We start from the raw sequence: 26,996 nt of genomic DNA on the forward strand, positions 1-26,996 counted from the left end.
TAGCAAGTTGTAGATGCAACTCTTGGTGCTGGAGCTGGTGGTGTATTTAGGAACACAGTTTTTTAGGTTTTCATTAGCCTTGTGAATTTATATAATGTACTGACATTAACTATGGAATATACATACAAACACATCCTATATAGATATGACTCTTTCCTTTAGTTGCTCCTTTGGTAGAAGACAAGATGATTTGATTAGTTCTAGTGTTCCAAGCACCACATCAACACCAACAGTTACCTCTGCAGCTGGGCTTCAGAAAAGCCTGCTTTCCAGCACAAGCACTACTACAAAGATTACAACGGGTTCTTCCTCAGCAGGCACACAAAGCAGGTAAGTCACAGATACATTTTGTGCTCAGGTCTATTGTGTGCTTATGTATGTGCATGCATTTTTGTTTAGAATATTGTGGGGCTCTGGATTTTTTCATTTACCTTGTTAAAATTATTTCCAAACAAAAATTATTTCCAAAAAGAGGAAATTATGCATGTTTGGGGAAAAATTAAGTTTTTGAATCATGAGCTTTCTTGAATTAGACTGTTTAAAATGTAAATTTCTCTCTCTGACAGCTTTAGGTGAGCTTTTTGGTTCATAGTGGAAAGATGTCTCACCTTATGTTAAAAAAAAATCCATCCCTGTAGTCACGTTTTAAGCTGCTAGAAAGTGCTTTCATTGTTTAGCTGTTTTCCTTTTCTCTTTTTGTGTTGCTGCTTGTGATGCTATAGTACCTCAAATCGTTTGTGGGCTGAGGATAGTACTGAAAAAGAAAAGGACAGTGTTCCCACGGCAGTGACCATTCCTGTTGCTCCAACTGTTGTAAATGCTGCAGCTTCTACCACAACCCTGACTACAACTACTGCTGGCACTGTCTCCTCCACATCAGAGGTCAGGGAGAGACGCAGGTGTGTAAAGGTCCTCACAGTACTGCTGATCTGTCTTGCCCAGTGTTGAAGTTTTTGTTCTTAATCTTAAGAAGTTGATTACCAGATCTCAAGGCTAATAATAAATGAAGTATGATGTGTCAACTCAAAATCATGTAAATGTATATAATTAGCAATTATTAGTGCTTAGGATTGGTAAATAATCTCTTATAAAATTGATATTTTTATTTAAACATAATGAGCCAGAAAGTTCTCTTCTTCTCTTGCCATTTTGGGTTTTTTGTAGTGGTCTTATTTCCAAACCTTTTATTTTTAAAATGAAGACCCAAGCACACACAGTCACACTCGTAGAAATTAAATGCAACAAGTTAAATCATTCTTTCTCGCTACTTCCTCCCATGATTAAGAAATTTGACAGTTTTAAACTACTTTGTTGTTATTTTTGAGAATTGCATCTGAAGACTATTGGTGAAGAGAGACTTCTGTACATATATGCATGCCAAATAATTTTAATTATGTTGGATACATTAACTTAGTTTTAGTTCCGGTACATAGAAAGTACTCATTAATTAAATCATTAAAGGCTGTATGGATTTAGTTTGTGTTTTTGAGAGCATTACTCACTTTTTCCTGCTACTGCCTATTGGTATGGAATCATAGATGTGGAAAAGAGCATGCTTATTATCTTTTGTGATAACCTTCTTTCACCAAAGTAAACAGACCCAGAGATATGGCATGTGTGAAATTATAGAGGAATCAATTCAGTTCTTTCTGCTGTACCATGCACAGTGCCTGGCTTTGAATTTCCTTTTTTCCTGTTGAGAAAAGAAAATTGTAATAAGCTAAATGTAAGCTCTATTTGTACTTGCAAAATTAAATTAACTATATGACTACATTTTCTTCACTTAATATACCAACCAAGTTAACTTTATTCCTGTCACATAGCATTGATTTAATGTCTGGCAAAATGCCTTGTCTATGATAGAAATGGCCTTACAGTAATATTTGTGCCTGAATCTATGAAAAGTAACAAATTTCATTTGTTTTTTTTCTATCATTGTATCTTAATTTTTTGTCAGTATATTTAAGATTCTGTTGTATTTCTATTCTATTCATTTTTCTATTTGTTCATTTATATTGAATGTGATATTTAATGTTACTTCTGTAACAGCACTACAAGTGTTTAGCATTTTATGATCTGATACCACTATGGGCAATATTATATTTTACTTATTCTTCCTTCATTTTTCTATAAACTTATGCCCTGTGTTTCTTAGAAGTTTAGTTTTTTTGTGATGCTTTCAGTAACATCATATAGCTTATATAAATTAGTAGAGCTAATGCATCCATAGTCTGATCAACCTTATCAAAAGAAGTTTGAGATCTTTGCTAATTTTTATGATGAGGTTAGTTGAGAGAAAAAGATGTCAGAAGTTCTTTGGTGTTTTTACTCCTTGCTCTGTCTTCATCCTTAAAATTGTAATTCTCTCTGGGTGAGAATTTCTTTGGTAAAACGAGAGTTTTGGTTTATATAGTTTTTAGTTTCTGAAATCTTTTTCCATCTCTGGATTCCATGCTCTTATAAATTTCTCCAGTGGCAGTTAGAACTTCCCCTACATTCAGCAGTTGTTTCAGAAACAAGTGATGATTATTAATCTCAAGTTTATTTTTATATGCTGTTGGAAAGAGTTGAATTTCAACCCTTAGAATTGGTCCTAATTAATTTTAATGTAAGACATTAAAGGTTAGAAATTAAATGTTTGGGTATTTTACTAGGACGAACCAGTTTCTAGTAACATAAAGAAACAAAATGTCTGTTGACCTTTTTCCAGTCTATATTATGGAGATTTTGTTTGTCTTACCTTGTTTCAATGATGTTTGCAATAATCTTATGTTTGTGTTTTGTTCCATGTAAAATAATTTTGTATAATTTTGAATATATTTTTGACCTGTTTTGTCTTTTAATTAAATTTTATCAATAGCTCTGAAATATATATATAGTTAAAAATTTTCCTATGAAATTTATATATAATGCTTTGAGAATTTATTGTGGCTAAAAAAAGATAAGTCAACACATACCATTAGAAACCCTTAAATATGTACTTTCAGGTATTATATGAAGTTACCATGCACGCTATTCCTGTTAAATTCCAAAGTGCTCTTGAATTTTCTTTGTGTTTATCAGAACTGTATAGCAATTTTCTGTTTTTGTTAGTTAAGATTTATAATGGATTAGGTTTTCTGGAAATAGAAGAGGCAATTAGCTTTTAATAGGTGGAGCAAACAAAAACAAATTGTTTCACTATTTAGAAACTTTTAATTCTCCATTTTCTTTTCAGAATACTAAACAAAACCTTACAAATAACTTCATATTTACTTGGAACTGTTGCCTTAGTGGAACTACTCTGTTCTTTCTTGAAAGAACATGTCTTTCTTGAAAAGAAACATGTCTTTCTTGAAAGAAAAAACCTGAATATGAAATAAGAAGAATTGGTATTCAGTTTTTTAAAGATGTGATTTCTTTGACTAATGCTTAACTATTATAAATAAATACAATTATTACAGAAAATAAATAATAATGATGTAAAAATTATAAAATCATTTCATTTATTAGGAAAAAATCTTTTATTTAAAAGTAACAACCCTTGGGTTAATAAGAAAACAGTAACCAATCTAAGAATAAGGAATAAAACTATATATGCTTTGTAGATGTAAGACGATAATGGAGTTTGATACGTTTTACCATCTTTTTTGATAATCAACTTTTGGAATTAAAAAACATAAAATATATAAAGTATTTTCTTCTCTGCATCTTGTTTTTAGAGGCCTACACTAGGTACCCAAAGGGAAGAGAAAATAATTGATTTTCAGATGATAACTGTCAAGTAAAGGAAATGTGTTGTATATTACAAATTGATGAGCTAGATTTTATGTTAGAGACAAGTTAAAATGAACAGATTTTACAAGTCTTCGACTAGTCAATTTATCTTCTAAACTAGAATATGTTCAACCTGATATGATAAATAGATTTATTAACATTCATGGCAATTTCAACCTATACTGAAAAGGAATTCAGACTCATGATAGGAAATATGGTTGATTGGTACTACTTGCCAAAGGGGTATAAAATATAAAGTAGAAGCACAAGTTTCTGTATTTAAGGTAAATAAATATAAAAATTTGACCAAAGCAGGTCATACTTACTTGCAGCATAACTCAGAAATGCTGAAGCATTACATATATCCGTCTGGACTGTTTAACAAGATTATCTATTACATGGAGATTTCATCTGGTAGGAATCTAAAAGGCTATAAATTGGACAGGACTTGGACCAGCACTGTGGCATAGGCTAAGCCTCTACCTACAGCACCAGCATCCCATATATATGGGTACTAGTACATGTCCCTTCTGCACCTCTTTGTATCCAGCTCTCTGCTATGACCTGGGAAGGCAGTAGAAGATGGTCCAGTGCTTGGGCCCTTGTACCCGCATGGGAGACCCAGAGGAAGCTCCTGGCTCCTGGTTCCTGGCTTCAGATCATCACAGCTCCAGCCATTGTGGCCATTAGGGGAGTGAACCAGTAGACCTTTCTCTTTAACTATCCCTCTCAATGTGGCTCTACCTCTCAAATAAATAAATAAAATCTTGTAAAAAAATAGATAGGTCTAGTAGGTACATAAGTAGGAGTTGAATGAATGAATACAAAAAGTAGGCACAGACATTTTACAGGCTAATGTTCCTAGAAGCACTTTTCCACATTTAATAGGCATACCACAAAAAAAAAAAAAAAAAAAAAAAAAGGAAAGAAGGAAGAAGAGACAGAAGGACGGAAGGAAGGAAGGAAGCCTATTTAAATGTTGGGAAATACTAGTTTAAAAAAAGTTAAAGAAGTTACTTCCTCCAGTAAATCTTAGACCATTTAATATGTCATTATAATGCTAGAGAAAGTTGGAATGTATAGCATTCCCCAAATTTATGTAGCTTTCCTTTAGAAAACAAAAAGGTCTTCTTACTCCAGAATTAATGTTTCTTAGACTTTAACAGCATTGCTAGGTATTTTCTTCCTTTTAAATTTGTCTCAGAAAACTTAAAACAATCATTATAATAATTCTTACAACTCAAGAGACTTAATATATAGATAGAATTAAAATTGTAAAACAGTAAGAGAAAGAGCTATCAAGCTTAATGTAGCATTTGGAGGAATGGGGAAACACTTTCTCTGTTCTCACTTGGATCTGTGCATTGATACAGATGAAAGCATATGTACTAGAATCTAGAGGAAGGCTGACAACTAAAATATTTATTTATATTTTTCCCTACTCTTCATTTTTAGGAGAACAGTTAAAGGATCTGAAAACAAATAACTCAGTATTTAATTATAAAAAAGATGTTTAAGTAATAAGCTTAGATTAGTACCAGTATTAGAACCAATATTTTAGTAGAAACCCAATTTGATAAGATAGTATTCTAGAATAAAATACTTCTATTAAAAAAGATTTCTTGTTGATGAGATAAATATTGTGTTACTTTGATAGCAAAAAGATAAAATCTTTCAATCTTCTATCCACAATGAGGTAAAAACTTGATAAAGAACATATGGTCAAAGAGAAAAAATGGAGTTATTTCATTATGAGATAGTACCATAAGTTATTCAGCCAGATAGAGGAAACAGGTAGTATTTCTTCAAACCAGAACATACATTCTGAGAAATTCATCATTGGGTAATCATCATAGAACATCTTTCTACAAGCTAAGACAGCTGTGGAAGGCTCTAGACCGTATAATCTTACGGGATTACTGTCCCATATATGATCTGCTATTGACCAAAATATCATTATGTGGCACATGGCTGTACTTCCAAACTGAAAAGAAATTATTAGGTTGCATTATTAAATTTCAGAGTAAATAAGATCATTTTCTTTTCCTTTTTTTCCCTTTTAGACTTATTGATTTATTTGAAAGGTAGAGTGACAAAGGAAGAGACAGAGTAATGCAGCCACTGTTTGTTTTTTTTTTTTTAAAGAAGTTTATGTTTGCTTTTTTTTTTTTTTTTTTTTGACAGGCAGAGTGGATAGTGAGAGAGAGAGACAGAGAGAAAGGTCTTCCTTTTTGCCGTTGGTTCACCCTTCAATGGCCGCTGCGGCCGGCACATCTCGCTGATCCGAAGGGAGGAGCCAGGTGCTTCTCCTGGTCTTCCATGGGGTGCAGGGCCCAAGGACTTGGGCCATCCTCCACTGCCTTCCTGGGCCTTAGCAGAGAGCTGGCCTGGAAGAGGGGCAACCGGGATAGAATCCGGCACCCCAACCGGGACTAGAACCCGGTGTGCCGGCGCCGCAAGGCGGAGGATTAGCCTGTTAAGCCACGGCGCCAGCCATGTTTGCTTTTTTTTTTTTTAGGATTTATTTATTTATTTGAAAAGCAGAGTTACAGAGAGGTGGAGGCAGACAGAGGTCTTCCATCCAGTGGTTCACTCCCCAAATGGCTACAATGGCCAGAGCTAGACCCATCCAAAGCCAGGAGCCATGAATTTCTTCCGGATCTCCCACGAGGGTGCAGAGGCCCAAACACTTGGATCCTTTTCTGCTGCTTTTCCAGGCCATAACAAAGAGCTGAATTGAGCAGCTGGAACTCAACCTAGTGCCCATATGGGATACCAGTGCTGCAGGTGGAAGTTTTACCAGCTACACCAGAGTGCCAGCCCTGAGCTACTGGTTCTACTTTCCAAATGCCCATGCTGAAGCCAGGAGCTGGAGCTGGACTACACTGAAGCCAGAAGCTCAAAAATCTATCCAGGTGTCTCACATGGGGACAGTGACCCATCATCCACTGCCTTCCAAGGCACATTAGCAGAAACCTGGCTAGGAAGTAGAAAAGCAGGTACCCAAGACGATATGGGAAGCAGGTATCTCAAGTGGCAGCTTAACCCACGCCAGTCCCCATGATCATTTTCTGAAGACCCTCCTTTTTTTTTTTCAAACTCATTAAAATACTTTAGATTGTATATTTTATTCACATGCATTGACATATATGTATTTCAATCTATAGGTGTTTTATCTGGAACTAACAATTTGTATCTCTTATTGTAGATCATACCTCACTCCTGTTAGGGATGAAGAGTCTGAATCCCAAAGAAAAGCAAGATCTAGACAAGCAAGACAGTCTAGAAGATCAACACAGGTATATTTAATGTATATAATATATAAAACCTATACACAAAAATTATATTTGTATTTAAGATATATATATTTAATATATGAAAATACTTTTTTCACTGTGTAGTAAGAGGTAATCCTAAAAGGTGAAGGTTACTCTTGTAATCCTCCCATGGCCTTTTGTATATGATTCATTATTATTATTATTACTATATGTTACATCTAATTAGCTATTGCCTTTGTGTATATTCAAATTTTCTTTTTTTATCCCTCATTCCTAATGTGGTTTCTCGCCCAGACTAAGTGTAAGGACAAATTAATCTTTTATGATGACTAGTAACTTATTAGAGTTCTGTAAATATTTAAAGCGTCTGGGAATAAGAAGTAGGTCTCTTATATCAAACATCTAATATTCAAGTATGAGAAAAATGTCACTTGAGCCACTTATAATGTTACCTCTTCCTTGCTATTTAAATTATGATATATATGATACATCCTTTTATGTCTCTCTTTTCCTTTCCTACAATTAAGGGGCTCCAAGTTCAGATACAACTATTTTATCTTTATATTTATTTAGTTTTTTAACTGAACTATTTGTTAGAATCATTAACCACTTTTTCCATCTTTGTACCTTTTATCTACACTTGAAGTGTAAACTTGAAAAATGATTTATTCACTGAAATCTATTAAACCTTAGTGATTGTGATCCATACATATAAACATAAATACATAGTATGTGTTGTGTAAATAATATATATTGATTAATCCTCCCTCCTCTGTACTTGAGGACATTTATATTCATATGGCATTTCTGTTGTCTCCCTTACTATTTTGTTAATTTCTGAATATAGAGATAATTTCTTAAATATGTTACTTATTTTCCAATACTTGTAACTGTGCTTCCTCATGGTGAATATTTTTGTAGAATGAATGTAACTTGCTAGATAAAAATGCTGTTTGAGTTTGTAGAACAGTTCAAAACATCCATATTGGACTTTTAGCACATTCATTTTTAGCATATCTATTTCTGAAATACTCTTGAAACAACCTTTGTATAGTTTATTAAACTTTCCATTTTTTATATATAGGGGGTGACATTAACTGATCTCCAGGAAGCTGAAAAAACAATAGGAAGAAGTCGTTCCACCCGAACCAGAGAACAAGAAAATGAAGAAAAAGAGAAAGAAGAAAAAGAAAAACAGGATAAAGAGAAGCAAGAAGAAAAGAAGGAGTCAGAAACATCTAGAGAGGATGAATATAAACAGAAGTACTCCAGAACATATGATGAGGTAATAGTCTGTCAACAGTAGTGCTGGGTTAAATGTTATGATAGTTCTAAAAAAAAAAAGTTGTGATAGTTCTTAGGATTCACAGTATATAGGAGATTTTGCATATTACCACATCATATACAAAATACTCAAAAGAATTTTAGCTAGAAATATGAATTAGAACATTAATAGTTAAAGTATTATTTTCCTTTGAAATGAAATTTTAAGTGTTCTGTATGTTTTTAATTGTATTTAATATTCCAAATGGCTTTAAATTTTAATGATTCACAGACTTATCAGCGTTACAGACCAGTATCAACTTCAAGTTCAACCACTCCATCCTCTTCACTTTCTACTGTGAGCAGTTCACTCTATACTTCAAGTCAACTCAATAGGCCAAATAGCCTTGTAGGTATTACTTCTGCTTACTCCAGAGGATTAACGAAAGAAAATGAAAGAGGTAAGAAGGCTAAATTTTGAAAACATTTTGTTTTCTTCAAATAATCATTTGAACTTTTTTAATACAAATATTTTTTAACCTAATGTTTCAAAAATATCCTCATGTTCACGTCCAAAGAAAAGTCAGTTTAGAAGAACTTCTGAGTGACTATTTCTAGGAGAACTTTACTAAGGTAATCCTTTTCAGGTGCTTTAAGCTGTTTCTTGTACTCTGTATTAATCATATATTTTTGAAATTGTTTTATTTTTTTAAGAGGAGGAAGGGATTTTTTTATTTACTTATTCGAAAGTCAGAGTTACACAGAGAGGCGAGGCAGAGAGAGAGAGAGAGAGAGATCTTCCATCCGATGGCTCACTCCCCAGTTGGCCGCAATGACCAGAGCTGTGCCCATCCAAAGCCAGGAGCCAAGAGCTTCTTCCAGGTCTCCTACGTGGATGCAGGGGCCCAAGGACTTGGGCCATCTTCTAATGCTTTCACAGGCCATAGCAGAGAGCTGGATCGGAAGAAGAGCAGCCGGGTCTAGAACCAGCGCCCATATGGGATGCCGGCGCTTCAGGCCAGGGTGTTAACCTGCTGTGTCACAGCGCCGGCTCCATGAAATTGTTTTAAACCAAATCACTTAATATATATAATATCCTTCTTAGAACAAAATATATTCATTCTCAAAAAATATTTCTTTCTCATCTATATATTAATGTTTTCTATTATTTCATTTAAACATCCTATTTAAATTCTAGTCAGTTCCTACTTCAGAGATGAATCCTAAATAAAATATTTCTAATTATAGGCTCTTCATCTTTTAAAAGATAAATCTTATAGTATTAGTTATGATAATGTTACTAATCATGTTGGTAAACATTAGAAAATTAAGTGTTTTCCAGTTTTCAGATAGATTTTCTCCTGTTGTTCTTTGAGATATTTCAGTTCTATTTAAGAGGTGTACATAGAGTTTTGGGAAATTTTGAGCCAACATTTAAAATTAGAATTATTCACAAAAATGTTTAGATTTCTGCATTCTCATATGTCTGCAGTTGGCTGGAACTAAGTAGTAGCAGTCCTGTACTCCCTTGATTAGTTTCCTCTTGACCCATTAAACTCATTTGTATTACTTGGATGGCCACTGTAGCATGGAAGTTTGAGTTCTTTTCTCTAAACTGATCCTTAGTAAAAACTACTCCATAATATACTGTTTTTCTGTGACTCTTTGCTAATGACAAAGTAGTCTTTTTAAAAAAATCACTTTTGTTCCACATATGTTTACTATTTTTTAAGCACATTCAGAGGCCCTATTATTGTTTTGTTTAGTTGGCCCAAGGAAGAAACAAAAGTCTTCAGACTAATATTTTATGTGATTTATTTTTGATAAAAAGATGTATATTTTCCATGTTCTTAGATACTAATAGAAGTAAAATTAATACTATATTACTGCTAAGTGAAGACTGCAATAGTATAAGCAGAAACTGATAAGCTTGTACAGTTTCAAATAGCTATTCCATCATTAAGAATTGTTGCTGTTTTTCTATTAGAATGTTAGCTTTAAGAATAGCTTTCTCTCTATCAGACATTAGTAACTGAAACTTTGTTCTTTTCATTGAATTCATTATTTTCTGTTAAGCAAATACTCTTGAGTCTTTTGAGCCAGATTTTTAGTGTAGGAATTAGGAAAATGAATAGGAGCGTTGAGAGGGACAAAAAATAATTTTAATTAGAGAAATGTATTAGGCTTTGCAAAGGAGATGGATTTAAAATTGTTTTGACATTTGCCTTTTAAAGCACTAACAAGATAATATATGGTTCATTGTCATTCTTAACAGAAGGAGAAAAAAGAGAAGAGGAAAAAGAAGCAGAAGATAAGTCACAACCAAAATCAATCAGAGAACGACGGCGGCCAAGAGAGAAAAGAAGATCTACAGGAGTTTCATTTTGGACACAAGATGTAAGAACCTGTTAAAATACAACTATACAACTGCTTGATAGTATGCTTTATGTTTTCAAAAATACACATTAATAATTTTTTAAACATTAGTAATTTCTTATGTGACAGATTATATATTCTTAAATCATCACTGTTTTCTGAGTTTGGTTGTTAAATAAAAGTTCTTCTAAAGGTACTTGCATTTTTATTACTACTTAAAAACGTGAGTTCTGGGGCCAGCTGTGATACAGCGGGTTTGAGTCCTGGCTGCTCTGCTTCTGATCCAACTCCATGCTAATGTGCCTGGGAACGCAGCAGAGGATGGCTCAAGTCCTTGGGCCCCTGCATCCACATAGGAGATTGGAAGAAGCTCGTGATTCCTGGCTTCACATCAGCACAGTTCCAGCCGTTGCAGCCATTAGGGGAGTAAACCAGCGAATGAGAGACCTTTCTCTCTCTCTCTCTCTCTCTCTCTCTCTCCCCCTCTCTTTCTACCTCTCTCTGAAACTCAAATAAATCTAAAAAAAAAAAAAAAGTGTAAGTTCTGTCCCTGTTGAGTTCTTTCTCAGTTTTGGAATAGTAATGGCTGCAATTCAGACTACATATATTTTTTATTATATCCTGGCTAAACTGGTCCTTTATCTTAAAGGTTCTTGTAAGAAACATGCATTGTATTTAATCCAGTTTTTACAAATATCCTTATAAGACCTACATAACTGAATTATTTCTATCTCAAGGGATGCTGAATAGAAGTAGTACTTTACTTAGAAAATTTTAACAATCCTATAAAATTAATTTTTTCCTGATCCTTCATTGTATGCTTGACATTGCTTTTCAAATGCAAGAGACAGAACTGTAGGGTAGCACTGTTAATATGAAATTTGTATTCTTTCAATATAACTACAGAAGAGCAATAATTTGTCTTTTTAGCCCATTTTTTCAAAGAAAAACTTTTATTGAATTATGACATGTAAGGAAACATAGTTCAAACTGTATAGCTTTATTAATTAATACAATGAAAATGTACCTACGAGTCACCACTCAAAATGAGGAATAAAAACAACAATGCAGATGCCCCTATCTTCTCCCGTTCATTTCCTATGTTCATTTTCAAAGTCAACCAGTATTCTGACTTCCAATACCATAATTAACTGTTGTTTTTGAGGAGCATATAAGTGATTTTTTTAAAGATTTATTTTATTTATTTGAAAGACAGTTACAGAGAGAGGTAGAGACAGAGAGAGAGGTCTTCCATCCACTGGTTCACTCCCCAGATGACCGCAATGACTGGAGCTGCGCCAATCCGAAGCCAGGAGCTTGTTCCGGGTCTCCCACCTGGGTGCAGGGGCCCAAGCCATCTTCCACTGCTATCCCAGGCCATAACAGAGCTGGATCAGAAGAGGAGCAGCCGGGACTAGAACTGGCATCCATATGGGATGCTGGCGCTTCAGGCCAGGGCTTTAACCCACTGCGCTACAGCCCCGGCCCCCATATGAGTGATTTTTAACTCAAAATTATGTTTATGAGTTGCATTGAGGCCATTGGATGTAGTTATGCATGTACTTTTATTTCTTAAAAGTTTTTGTGTTTTTAATCTCTAACTCTCTTCTTCCATGGAAAGAACATGGGATCACCTGACTTCCTGCTGACCTGATCTTTTTTTTTTTTTTTTTTTTTTTTTTTTTAAGATTTTTTAAATTTATTTGAAAGGCAGAGTTACAGAGAGGCAGAGAGAGAGGTCTTCCATCCACTGGTTCACTCCCCGAATAGTCACAATGGCCAGAGCTGGGCCAATCCAAAACCAGGAGCCAGAAGCTTCTTCTGGGTCTCCCTTGCGGATACAGGGGCCCCAGGACTTGAGCCATCTTCTACTACTTTCCCAGGCTGTAGCAGAGAGCTCGATCAGAAGTGGGGCAGCTGGAACTCAAACAGCAGCGCCTATATGGGTTGCTGGCACTGCAGGTGGCAGCTTTACCTGCTATGCCACAGAGCCAGCCCCATGAACTGATTTTTGTATGTTCTACTTTATCTCTAATAGAAGTAATTTTACTTTAAGGTCTACTGTTTTGGAAAGCTTACTCTTGAATAATCTTTGCATAATGTTTTTTCAATGTATATATGTTCAGCTTTTTTCTAGTTGTTTTGTCTTTAATTGTAGTGTTTTAGTCCATTTTCATTTTATTTAGATACTAACATAATCAGGTATACTGCAAATAACATATCTGCAGTTTTAAATATATAAAGCATTAGCACAAAATACAGGAATATATTCAGTGAAGTTGAGTTTACCTGTCTTTGCATTATCAGTGATGTGGATGAAATACTTACATATCAGACTTGATGAATCAAGGGTACATGTGGCTATAGAAAAGGTAGTTTAAAAAGAAAGGGAATATAAAATAATACATAAATGATAAAGAAATAAAGGAAGAACAGATGAGAAAAATAGAATCAGTTTCCATTTTTCTTTTTTTACTGTAAAAAAATTTAGACATATGCAGAAGTAACAGAATAATGCAATGACCCCACCCCAGGTATCAATTATTTCATCTAAATCCCCACTACTTTGCCAACTCTCATATAATTTTTTTTTTGACAGGCTGAGTTAGTTTTCTAACAGAGAAAAAGGTCTACCTTTTTTCTGTTGGTTCACCCCCGCAAATGGCCACTACGGCCAGCATGCTGCGCCAATCCAAACCAGGAGCCAGGTGCTTCCTCCTGGTCTCCCATGCCCGTGCATGCCCAAGCACCTGGGCCATCCTCCACTGCCTTCCCGGGCCACAGCAGGGAGCTGGACTGGAACAGGAGCACTGGAACTAGAACCTGGAGTGCCGGCGCCGCTGGTGGAGGATTAGCCAAGTGAGCTGCGGCGCCCACCCAACTCTCATATAATTTAAAAGATAATACTAAACATTGTTTTATCTAAAAATGTTTCACTATGTATTTTTGCTGTTGATTTCTCAGTACATATTCTAAGAAATAAGGACAACCTCTTAAAAACAGTTACATTTTTAAAAAATGAAAGTAACCATAAGATGTCAAAACATAGAAAAATTATCACAATATCATCACATTTATTAAGTAAGTTAATAAATCTTGACTTTCAAATATCCAGTCAGTTCTAATTTCCATTTGACATACTTTGCCAGAAGTAGTTTATGGTTGTAGCTTTATAATTTGCTGATTTGGTTAGGAAATAAATAACGAGTATACATTATGATTAGCTTTCCTTTAAAGTCTTTTTAAAATCAACAAGTTTCTCCTTCCACTTCATTTTTTTTCTTAAAATTACTTTTGAAAAACTGGGCTACCACATACCTGTATTGTATTTTAACACATTTGTCTGGTTTTTATATTTATGTAATTGCTAGTTGGAGATAGGGATTAATCGGATTCTGGATCAGTACTCTTAGCAAGGAATTTTGTTGCCCTATTAGAGAGTATATAGTGTCTGCTTGATTATAACTGATGCCCAGTAACATTTGGGTGATAGTAAAATAAAATGTCTCAGATTTGGCATCTTAACATGCTGTAATTCTTATTGCTGAAAAGTATCTCATCTCTTTAATAACTCATGTGTTAGGTAAATCTGTATTATTATTTAATATTTCTTTCTTTCCCAATTTTATTCAGACCACTTCTTCCCTCAAAAACTCACTTTCTAAAGTGATGCCATTGGCCAGCATCATAAAGATCCTTCCTCAGATCCATATTGACAATGCTTATGTCTTTTTTTTCAAGCCAGCATTGAGTTGAGTTCAAATCAGCCATCAGAGCACAGATCTCATTTCCCTTTTTTAGCTGTTAATGTTTAAACCTATAGCAGACAACAGACAATAAGAACCAAGGACTCTGTCAAATAAAGGTGGTGTGTAGTTAGGTAGCTCTTTAGTCACTGCTTTCTAGGAACTCTGAGCCTCTGCATTTTTTGTATCCTAGTTCTTAGGTTCTCTAATGAAGTTTATTGCATAAAAACACAGAATTAATAAAAATAATGACAGTAGCAATAGCATCAATTTCTCCTGTTAATTCACATATCATTTTAGCTAGGTTCCAAAATATAAGTGGTAGGTTATATACAAAGATTCTAATTGTTGGAACAATTCTGTGAAGTTTGTATCCTTGCTAGAAAATAACTATACTAATAGAAAACTAGGTTTGTCTAGTTGAAAGCCTGTGGTATTTTATAGTGAACCTAAGCCAAATACTTTGAATGCAAATTTCCCTTATCTTTTGCTTTAACCCTTTAAGGCTTGTTGAGATTTTTCAAGGCTGTCTTATAAACTGTTTCCATAATCTTGGATTCTAGACTTTCAGCATACTTGAGTCCTTGATTTTTTCTACTTGATATCTCTAAACTCCCAAGAAATATCCTTAGGTACAACCTAAGCATAGTAGCACTGTTGCAGAAATTTTGTCAAGTTCATGGAATCTAGCTTCTCTTAATTAAAATAAAGAACTTTTGCTGCTTTGTTATTGCAGAATAGCTAAATAGTACTTACATTGACTATTATAATATGTGCCATATCATTATAAAGTGACATATTTTCTCTATTTGTCACATTAAACTTCTAGATTCCTCATCCTCAATATGAATGTATTTCCTAAACCACATATTAAATGTTGGTCTTTCTTTACCATGTATACATATATACATATGTGTGTGTATATATATATATATATATACACACACACACACACACATATATAGTAACCTAATATAAATAGGGTAGAAAAACTCCCCCTTATAAATTTTTTATCTAGTTCATGGTTATTTTTCTCAAGAATCATTTTAAATTTGAAAAACCCTGAAGTTTTTCAATATTAACTGTTTGAAATCTTTACTTTCCTAAAATAAATTGAAAATCTGTTTTAGAGTGACGAAAATGAACAAGAGCAGCAATCAGATACAGAAGAAGGATCTAATAAGAAAGAAACTCAGGTAAATAGCATTACTTTTTATAATGGGAAACATTGGTTCTTTTTAAGGATTACTTCTTAATTGTGTTTAATTATGTTTATTCATGCAAGGCAATAATTGTATATAAAGGGGATGGGGCAGGGGAAGAATTTTTTAGAGGCAATGGAAATGTTCTTGATCTTTATTGTAATGATGGATTATGGATATATATAACAATTAAATTTCGTCAAATTGCACACTCTAAGTGATAGAATTTATTTTATACACTTAAAACTTCAGGGTTGAAAGGAAAAAGCAAAAAAGAAAATGGAACCCTTGACCAAAGGAAAATATCCAAAGGATACTCACAAGTAGCTAGAACCGGAAGGAGTATGCTCAGATTGTATTGGAGGCAGTTATACTAGGTGAAAGATAAGCCTCTAACTTTCTTTAAAATTTTGAGAAACTTAGAGTCTCCAAAAGACTTTTATTCATAATCTGCTGAAAAGACATTTTTCCCCTCTGTACTGTTGAAGGAATTAGGGCAAGCTTGAATGACTTAATGTTGTATAGCTAGCAAGCAGTAAAAATTCCTTCCCCTTGCCTTTTTTTTTTTTTTTTTAACCTCTTGTATTCTCCAGTTGGTTATACTTTCTTCTTGAAAGAAAAATAAATTGTAAGATACTGAAAAATTATTTTAAAAAGATAATTAAGATAAAATTTTATCACAAATAACTAACTTTATCTTAATAATAGCTTTATTTATTATTTCCAAAAATGAAACTACTGTTGCTTTTATGATTTGCTTTCCTCAAGCTTCTAGATGGTAAAACTTTTAGCAGGTAAACAATATTAGTAATTGGAATTTAAACTAAGTATAATGCCTAGACAAGAAACCATAAAAAAACAATTAACAGATTTGATTATTTAAGTATGTAAACTTGAAATATGGTGGGAAAGACACCCTTACTAAAGTTAGGAGACACATATCTGCTCAGTTTAAAAGTAAATAATCTTAGCCATTTTTTTATTTATTTTTTTTTTGCAAAAATTTATTTATTTGAAAGTTTTACACTGAGAGAGGAAAGGCAGCAATGGCCGGAGCTCTGCCCATCCGAAGTCAGGAGCCAGGAGCTTCTTGAAGTTCTCCCACGTGGGTACAGGGGCCCAAGGACTTAGGCCATCCTCTGCTGCTTTCCCAGGCCATAGCAGAGAGCTGGATCGGAAATGGAGCAACCGGGTCTCTAAGCGGCGCCCATAAGGGATGCTGGCACTTCAGGCCAGGGTGTTAACCCGCTGTGTCACAGCACCGGCCCCTTAACCATCTTTTTAATATTTAAAAGATTAATACTTGAAATTCAGGAAATACATGACTTGAAGCCAGAATAAATAAACTTTACAGATTTTATTAAAAAAAAAAAATACAGGTAGCCCTTAAGTTTCAGAATGCATTCAATCTTATTATTAACCAGAGAAATTACTGCTAGTACAAAAAATGAAATTGATAAGTTATGTCCATAGAAAAAATTTCCTATGTAAAGTTTTGGTCTATAATAGTTCAGCCATTTTTGGAGATAACTTAACAATGCAGTTCAGAAGCCTTATGTTCATGATTTTTAGCTTCTACTTCTAGAAGTTTGTACCCAAGCATATAAATGAAGCATGTAAAGATAAAACTGTTGAAATTTTCATAGCAGCATTGTTTATAAAACAAAACATTGAAAGCACCCTAAATAGTCACTGTTAGAGTACTAGTTAAATAAAATGTATGTGCAAAAATTAGTATTCTGTATATTCAAATAGATATTGTATATGCAAAAAATGTTAGCAGTGATGGTTTAGGTGATGGAGGGATGCGGATTTATAGAGGATCTTTACATACTATAACATTTATCTGAACTAAACTACAGTTTTCAGAGAAATTTTACAGATATTTTTACTTTGGTTAAAGAATTTTAAAACATATTGAATGAGGACATTATGATAAATCTAATAAGCGAGTCACAAAAAAGCAAATCCTGTATTCTGCTTATTCAGGTATCTAAAGTATAGGCAAACTCACAGAAACAGAAAGTAGAATTGTGGTTGCCTGTGTTAGAAGGAGGTGGGGAGAATTGTTTAATGAGTAGAGAGTTTTTCAATTTTGCAAGATAAATGAATTCTAGAGATCTGTTGCACAAAAATATAAATACATTTAACACTACTGAACTTTATGTACAATTAAAAGTTATTTAGAAACTAAATTTTATGTCTAATATTCTTTAATCACAGTTTTTAAAATTCTTTAAATCAATGATAGCATGATTTTTAAAGACAAAGATATAGAATTTCATTGATTTTTGTGACTTGGAGTTTTTATTTTTTAAATTTGTCAGTGACTGAAACTTACACAAACTATGAGGTGAAATATGGTATTTTTATTTAATATATACACATTTTAGTGCGTGCTTGATATTTTACTGAATTTAAATAATATATTGAAATTTTAAATTGATTTAATTTTGTTAATTTCTGTAACCCTAAAGGACAAATCAATAAAATGAAACATTACATTATTAAAAAAACAATGCTGCATGCAAGGCCAAAATTTTGTTTTGCAAAGGAAATTTACACAGATATTTTAGTTTGAAATAGACTTTAAACAGTCCCAAAGAAACTCAGTAATTTTATACTGTGTTCCAAGATTAATATAATATTAAAACAGAATATCTAAATTTAGGATTTTTTTTTTTTTTTTTGACAGGCAAAGTGGATAGTGAGAGAGAGAGACAGAGAGAAAGGTCTTACTTTTTGCTGTTAGTTCACCCTCCAATGGCCGCTGCGGCCGGTGCATGTCGCTGATCCAAAGCCAGGAGCCAGGTGCTTCTCCTGGTCTCCCATGCGGGTGCAGGGCCTAAACACTTGGGCCATCCTCCACTGCCTTCCCGGGCCATAGCAGAGAGCTGGCCTGGAAGAGGGGCAACCAGGTTAGAATCCGGCGCCCCAACCGGGACTAGAACCCGGTGTGCCAGCGCCGCAAGGCGGAGGATTAGCCTGTTGAGCCACAGCGCCGGCCTAAATTTAGGAATTTAACAAACTGTTTTTGAATATTTACCTTACAGAAAATTACAGATAAAATTAATATTTCAGTAAGAAGAGAAAAAGCTAATGACCACTCCAAAAAAACTACTTTGGCTCCCAATGAGACTGTTTTATACTATTTATTATTTTACCACTTGGATAAAAAAAGAGTTACTCTAACGTCAGTGTATCAGACCACTTGATTGAGGAAGTTAGTCATAATTTCCTATATGCTAATTGCTAACCCTTGAAGGAATATGTAACTGGATTTCCAGAGAATAAATTTTAAATAAAAGGTATACATAGTTATGCATAAAATATCTTTCCTATTGTAAGTAAAATAATCACTTTGAAAAAAATTCAAAAATAAAAAATTGCTTTGAAATGTCACATAGTAAAATTGATATTTCTTAATATAAGTATGTATTACTTTCTTTTGCTAAGTACTTGTAAGTAATGAATGTGACTCAGTCTGTCTTTTTTTCCCCATTATTAAAAAATATGTGGTAAATTTTAATGGGACGACACAAAAGATACCATAAATTGCCAAAGACGCCTTTGTGATAGTATGTATGTCGAAATATATAGTGACTCTGTTCTAGAACTTCTTTGTAAATGCAACCACATTAAAGTTTAAGCATGCATAATAATTAAGTTAAATAGGATGAAAACACTATTGCTGTTATTAAATTTTTTTGATTGATTAAGTTAATGAGGAATGCTTAAAAATTTAATATGCCTGTGTTTGTTTTTCTCTTCCTTGCTTTATAGACGGATTCCATTTCTAGGTATGTTTAGCCTTTTTTGTATTACTGACCCTTTTCTCATTTTTATCTTCACTAACATTATATTACTAGGTATTAATGGATGTTTATTGAATTATTTGAGTAATAAGAATCTATAGAAAGTTAGATAGCCTATTTAATATTATTAGCTTTCTTTGTTAAAGACTTTACTTTTAGTTCACTAGACATAGTAAGTCTATAAAAGAAGAAAAATCTTTCCCAAATTTCTACAATGGTAACTTTTCTTAAACTTTCCAGTTACTTCAGTACTGTCTCATTATTAACATCAAGGACTGATGAAACCCACCCTTGACCAGAATCTTAATTAGGTGTTCAAAATCTTTAGAAAAAAGAAAGGGATGAAGATACTTTAAAAAGTGGCATCTAGCTCATTGTTCATCTTTTCAGATATGTACTTGAATCTAATCTGCTTACTGTTTCTTTTGCCCATGACTGTTAACCATAGCCTTTTAAGATCCAAAATAAGTGTTTACATACTGATAACTCTGCTGAATTGAAATGCGGAGGCAGTAGAATTTCTCAGAAAAGGTAACTTGAATTCAGAATCACATTAAGAGAATTCTCATTTACAAATAAGAAATGTTCTTCCTGTTTAAGACAAATTGATTATCACTTTGAATATACTATATTTTATTAAATATAAAATGCCACCAATTTTAAGCACCATTATATTAGAAACCTCTAAAAATTACCAATTAAAGTGTAATACACTGTCAACTTTAAGTCATGTTCTGATTTCAGAGATGTTAGAAATAAAAAAAATGTGTAATTTAAAATTTTCAAAATTATTCACTATATTGTGATGACAGTTTTGACTTACCTATGGAAATTAATCACTTTATTAAATATTTGAAGTTAAGTAGTAATAAAATAACTTCTCACTTATGTATCACAAAAATTCATTAGCTTATAGGTGAGGAAGACTTATATCAAGCTAATACATTTTAGGATGTATGTGAATGTAAGTTGTGAAAGCTTATAATAAAAATTTTGATTTAAACTCATCTTTTGAAGATATGAAACCAGTTCCACATCAGCTAGTGATCGGTATGATTCCTTGCTGGGTCGTTCTGGATCATACAGTTACTTAGAAGAAAGAAAACCTTACAGTAGCAGGCTAGAAAAGGACGACTCGACTGACTTTAAAAAGGTACTTGTGTTATTTAGTTAGATTACATTAAAAGTTATCTTTTGTGTCATGATATTTATATTTATATATTATTTTGAAAAACTCATAGCGGAATCAGTATCTTTAGATTATATTACTTTCATTTTCAGTTTTTGGCAAGTAATGGTAAGTAGAATATAAATAACTTATAGTTCAAGTACTGTTAAGATGGAAGTAATTAGAAGGTAAATCCCACAAGCTCAAACAACCTAGGAATCTATCATTCTTTCTAATATGAGTTTGAAACAAATGTGATGATGTTTGTTAAAGAAGGAGACAGCTTGAGGTATTTATGCATGTCTCTGGGTTCCTGATGATGATTGAAATTATATATTTTCTCACAAGTCAAGTAAACAGGAGAAGAAAACGACGGAGCTATTTTGTATTATGAATAGGATTCTGTTATTTATTTGGTTATAACAAAAGAAAGTGTTGGGACCTGTGGATGGATTTCCTAAGAAAACAAGGCTTTAGCCAATAACAGAGAGGGTGATCAGTAGTTAACTGGCAAAAATGAGAGAGGGAAAAATGTTCCAGATAGAGTGAACTGCAAGCACATAGATCTGATGGTAAAAATGGTACATGATGCTTTGGAATAAAATTAAATTTTCAGCATGATCAGTAGCATGGAGGGGATAATTATTTTGAGACTGAAGCTGATCGTACACTGGTACCAGAGAGCATGCAGTTCCTTACAGGCCATTTAAAGGATCTGTATTATAAGACCGTTGGGAAGTCATTAAGTGCTTTAGTTTGTCGGGGGTGATGGAATGGTTGGCATACGAAAATTAAGATTTTCATTTTGAAAAATTAATGTTCATTCCTATGTATAAAACAGATTAGATGATGGGCAAAATAATTCTGATATTTGAAAATTCTAGAGAAGAGGTTATGGTTACCAGAATTATAATGGAAGTAGTAGAGGTGGATGAAAAAGAAGCAGTAGATTCAAGCAAGTGTTAAGAAAGAGGAAAAAATCCTGAGGACACATCAGTGGAGTGTCTTAGATTTTTATCTTGGGATTCGAAATATTTTGAGAAAGCTTTCACTTGCCTTTTAGCTCGGAAGCAACAGAAGTGTAATACTTAATCTCATTTTTGGAAATTCAAGAGGGAGAGATGGTCAAAAAAGTTCAGAGACTCCAAATAAAGTTCACAGTGACTGCTCAGTTCCAGTTCCAATTGTAGTCCCTCTTTATCAGAGAAATGAATCTTTTTACAGGGTACCTGAAAAGCCAGGTTTTTCTATAAAGTCTGAAATTTTAAATGCTGGGACTAATTAAGAATTTATGGGGGACAAAACCACATATACAACAACCTCTACATTGGAACCACAAAACATTAAAATATATTATTGTATCCCTTATAATAAGCTCATATATTATATGATCTTTCTGTTTTAATAAATTTTCATAAAGTATTAGAAGAGCAGAAAAATAATTTGTTCCTTCCCTCTAATTTTCATAGCTTTATGAACAAATTCTAGCTGAAAATGAAAAACTGAAGGCACAGCTACATGATACAAATATGGAATTAACAGATCTTAAATTACAATTGGAAAAAGCCACCCAGGTTTGTACCTTTGTTCTTTCTGTTACTCTCTAGGTAAAAACTGTTTTATTATATAAAGCATTCAGTAAAATTTTGTCTAATGTCAGTTCTAAATAAAAGTTTGGTTGCTGATAAAAGTTTATTAGTAAAAAAGAATCATGATAATGCAGTTACTGATAACTTTACTTTTTTCTAGAGTAAATTAAGAATACAAAAAAATATGGGGGTTAGCGCTGTGGTATAGTGGGTAAAGCTGCCACCTTAAGTGCCAGAATCCCATATGGGCACCAGTTCAAGTCCCAGCTGTACCACTTCTGATCCAGCTCTCTGCAATGGCCTGGGAAAGCAGTAGAAGATGGCCTAAGTCCTTGGGCCCCCGCACCCATTTGGGAGACCTGGCTTCAGATCGGCACAGCTCCAGCCATTGCAGCCATCTGGGGAGTGAACCAGTGGATGAAAGTCCTCTCTGTCTCTCTGCCACTGCCTCTCTATAACTCTGCCTTTCAAATAAATAAATAAGTCTTTTAAAAAAGAAAAGAATACAAAATATGTAAAAGTTAAGAATATAGAAGTCAAAACTCTTTTTAAACTTTTTATACCTATGCTACAGTACATGAAGGATTTTTTTTTAAAGATTTTATTTATTTATTTGAAAGGCAGAGTTACATAGAGAGAGGGAGAGAAAGAGAGAGGTCTTCTTTTTGCTGGTTCACTCCCCAAATGTCCACAACAGCTGGAGCTGGACCATTCCGAAGCCAACAACGAGGAGCTTCATTCCCGTCTGCCATGTGGATGCAGGAACCCAAGCATTTGGGCCATCCTACGCCACTTTCCCAGGCACATTAGTAGGGAGCTTGATTGGAAGCAGAGCAGCCAGGATGTGAACTGGTGCCACAGGCAGTGGCTTTACCCACTACACCACAGCACCAGCCCCATGTGAAGGATTTAAATGCATATTTCCAGCATATCAAATGTGCTAAAGCATTGAAAGCATTATGATCTTTTAAAACCGTAAAAATTCCTTTGCAATAATATTTACTTATTGTCTCCTGTTTGTTCAAGTAAAGGTGATTTGATTATAATAGTGTGAAAAGAAGATAATTTTAATCTTAACTCTATTTATAACTTCCTTCTATGTAGCAAACTAGAGAGCACAATTTTTTTTAAAGATTTTATTTATTTGAGAGGTAGAGTTATAGACAGAGAGGGAAAAGACAGAGAGAAAGGTCTTTCATCCACTGGTTCACTCTCCAAATGGAGGCAATGGCTGGAGCTGAGCCAATCCGAAGGTGGGATCCAGGAGCTTCTTCAGGGTCTCTCACGCAGGTACAGGGACCCAAGTACTTGGGCTGTCTTCCACTGCTTTCCTAGGCCATAAGCAGAGAGCTGGATTGAAAGAGAAGCAGCCAGGACATGAACCGGCGCCCACGTGGGATACCAACAACACAGGCAAAGGCTTAGCCTACTTATGCCACAGCACCGGCCAGAGAGCACAGTTTTAAACAACAAAATTGGAATAGCCAAACAAAACTCAAAACTTTATACATATGATCTATAGTATATGTGATCTCAGAATTGTTTTCCAACCTCATTTTCTGTTTAACACCAATTCTGGGCGATATTAATAGGCATATCTTGTCCTCTTCCTTCTTCAAAAAGAAAAAGATTTGTGACCAGTGAAATGTATACATCTTAAAGATTATACATGTCTAAATATGTAAAAGCTCTAAAGGATACTGTAATTTTTAAGAGAACAAGCTTAACATGGGACTTGCTAGCATTTTACAGCACAATTTATATTCAGCTTGAAAGCGTTGATCCAAAATGATGTATCCAGTTCTATATATGGGACTATACACTTTTTTTGGTCAGTCTTTTACACTCACCTTTTTCTTTTTAAAAATTCATTCTCTATTTTGAGCTTCTTTCCAGATCATTTTTTCTTTTGTTAACCACTGTTGTGTTGTAAAGTATTTGTCTTGCACAGTAGATGCTGTGTTAAAAGTTCAAGGAATCAGGCTAACCTTATGAGGTTGAAAAGACTTTAGATTCCTTTAGTTGATGAGAGTTTGCTCTAAATATACACAGGAGTAAAGTTTAGCAGAACAAGAACATGTTGCACCTTGTCATAAAAACTTGATATGACATAAAAACTACTGACTTCCACTCAGGCTTCATGATAAACTGGAACATTATCATCCTTGAGGTTTCACAGGTAACTTAAAATGAGCTTCCATACATGGAAGTTTCATAACATGATCACTGAACATAATTGCAGCTCTCAAAATTTGGTCATGTTTTCTAAGTATGATGTCCAGTTCTGTGATAGTGTTCTGTTGTTTTGACTCAGCTAGTCTCTGTCTCCACTACTTACTGCCTTTGTGTTTCTTTCCTTTGCCAACCTTATTGTTGTCTAATTCGTCCTTTATGTCTCTCATTCAAACCCTGCAAAGAGAGAGGAGTTGAAGATTCAGCCATTTACTAGCCAGGATGGAGCCCCTTGTTTGTGCTCATGATCCTGTTACCTGAATGTGGTCCAGCTTGTATGTCCTTGATAACCTACAGAAAGCTTTCTGTGGGTCAAGTACCAATTTTTGAGAAACAAGTAAGACAGCCTCTGCTTTGTCAGTCACTCTGCATATCATATCCATAATGCTGAATTTATAATGAGAAGGATATTTCATAAAAATAAAACTGGTGAATATTAAACTTTTGGAGTCTAATTTGAAGAGCATTTATCCTGAGCAGTTAAATCTGTGAATTCTCCTACCTGATTTTTTTCTTTTTTAGCATTCGTTGCTTCCATAATTATTCATAAATATATAACAGTAGCAGTTTTGATAGTTGCATAGGATTTTTTTCAAGGAAAAAAATCATCCTGTTAAGAATTAGTCTTGAAGTTTGAATCTGTTTGACAGTATTTAACTGCTAGAGCCTGTAATTCTTGAAACCTGCTTTAGCCCAGCTACCATCCTTACTGTATAGTATCCAAGAGAAGAAAATACACCAAGTTCACCAGACTTACTAATCATGATTTTCATAACCTTGAGTAGAATGTATAACAAAAACATTAACTAGTCTGAAATTGATTTTTTATCTGTGAAATTGGCAAACAAATCATAAAACTGCTAAAATAGTCTTATTTTATTTTAAAAAACTCTCCAGGAGAATACTCTTTTCCCATCTAACATTTGTTGACTTATATGTGATGGCATTGCTCTAGCTGCTAATATTTCTAATCCAGTTTCCTACTGATGCACCTGTTGGGAAGCAGGGGGGGAGAGCAGCAGATGATGGCCCAAATACTTGGGTTCCTGCCACCCACTTGGGAAACCCAAATAGAATTCCTGGTTCTTGGCTTCAACCTGGCCTCCCATTATTTTCCCCCTCCCCCTCCTCCTTTCCCTGTCCTTCTCACTTTGCCTTTCAAATAGGTAAAAAAATGAATCTCTAAAAAAAAAATTTTAGGTAACTTGTTTATAAGTGCTAATGATACTAAAATGTGAATGCTGAAAGGGTTGGCAAAAAAAAATTATGTAAAGAAATATTTCTAGATTAAACAGTGAAATTTTGCTTAGTAGATGAAGAAACATATTTCATAGTGAGTAGCCACAAAATAGTTCTCTTGCTAAAGATGTCAAAAGCTGTTTTTAATAAATTAGTAAAACTGAATATTCAACAAATTGGCTTTTGAGGAAGAGTCATTTAATGGATTCATTTTCAACAAATTAACCAGAAATCCCAAGGAAAGTGTTTGTACAAAGGTCAGTATAAATAAGATTCAAGATACCACATGGTTTTAACTGGACCTCAGCTGAACATCTAGATACTGAACTCTAAATATAGGATCTAACGTGTAACTTAAAACCCCAGGGGCTTTCCCACCCTCCTAAGCCAGACTTAGGTCTCAAGATTTTATCAACTTTGAGTTAATACAGAAAGCAGATAAAATGAGAACCGAGTGTACACAGGGAAGAAAGCTGTAAAGCTAGAATTTCATAGAAGTGAACCTTCTTGCCGATTCTGGATCACAGATCATTGGAAAAGAAAACTCCGAGAGTGAGCCAAGATTAAGTTAGCTTTAGGAGACAACAAAAAAGCCAATTTACTGCTCTTGGCTACACAGATTCAAAATCACTCAACTTGGTAACAAATACATTTCTTATTAGCCATTCCCAGTGCTGTAAGAAAGAGGAGAACTTGAGCATCTGATGGAAAACTCAGATGTTTTTGTTCCACAGTACTCACCTATCTTCACCACCAACTAAACTGAAAAATACCTGGGGAAAAGTGAGACAGACCATAAAATGAGAGCTGTGAGACTTTTTTTTTTTTTTTTTTTTGACAGGCAGAGTTAGACAGTGAGACAGAGACAGAGACAGAAAGGTCTTCCTTCCATTGGTTCACCCCACAAATGGCCGCTATGGCCGGAGCTGCCCCGATCCGAAGCCAGGAGCCAGGTGCTTCCTCCTTGTCTCCCATGTGGGTGCAGGGCCCAAGCACTTGGGCCATCCTCCACTGCCTTCCCAGGCTACAGCAGAGAGCTGGACTGGAAGAGGAGCAACTGGGACAGAATCCAGCGCCCCAACTGGGACTAGAACCCAGGGTGCCAGCACTGCAGGTGGAGGATTAGCCTAGTGAGCCGCAGCGCTGGCCGAGACCACTCTATTTTTAAACATTCCTTATACTTTTTATTTCAATATAAATCCTGTTTTCTCTTTTCTATCCTCATATTTGTGTATTACTCTACATGAATGTTATGATTTGTTTTAATACCCTTAAGAGTTTCCACAGAGACTGGCATTGTGGTACATTGGGTTAAGGTGCTGCTTGAGACAC

The 26,996-nt window shown here is 34.3% G+C and overlaps 1 protein-coding gene across 2 annotated transcripts in view; it reads left to right on the forward strand.

Annotated features, from left to right (window-relative positions):
• PPP1R12A (protein phosphatase 1 regulatory subunit 12A) overlaps positions 1-26,996 on the forward strand; it is a 144,461-nt gene that overhangs the window by 108,929 nt on the left and 8,536 nt on the right. Inside the window, exons 13-22 of one of the 2 annotated variants that reach the window (XM_062203160.1) lie at positions 163-330; positions 723-899; positions 6,965-7,055; positions 8,119-8,319; positions 8,590-8,758; positions 10,573-10,694; positions 15,550-15,615; positions 19,405-19,421; positions 20,454-20,589; positions 22,074-22,178. In XM_062203160.1, coding sequence (XP_062059144.1) covers positions 163-330; positions 723-899; positions 6,965-7,055; positions 8,119-8,319; positions 8,590-8,758; positions 10,573-10,694; positions 15,550-15,615; positions 19,405-19,421; positions 20,454-20,589; positions 22,074-22,178 — 1,252 coding nt within the window. The remainder of the gene's footprint in view (positions 1-162; positions 331-722; positions 900-6,964; positions 7,056-8,118; positions 8,320-8,589; positions 8,759-10,572; positions 10,695-15,549; positions 15,616-19,404; positions 19,422-20,453; positions 20,590-22,073; positions 22,179-26,996) is intronic. The other variant, XM_062203161.1, reaches the window with a different exon arrangement.

The sequence above is a fragment of the Lepus europaeus genome, chromosome 10, assembly GCF_033115175.1.
Source record: "Lepus europaeus isolate LE1 chromosome 10, mLepTim1.pri, whole genome shotgun sequence".
NCBI lineage: Eukaryota > Metazoa > Chordata > Mammalia > Lagomorpha > Leporidae > Lepus > Lepus europaeus.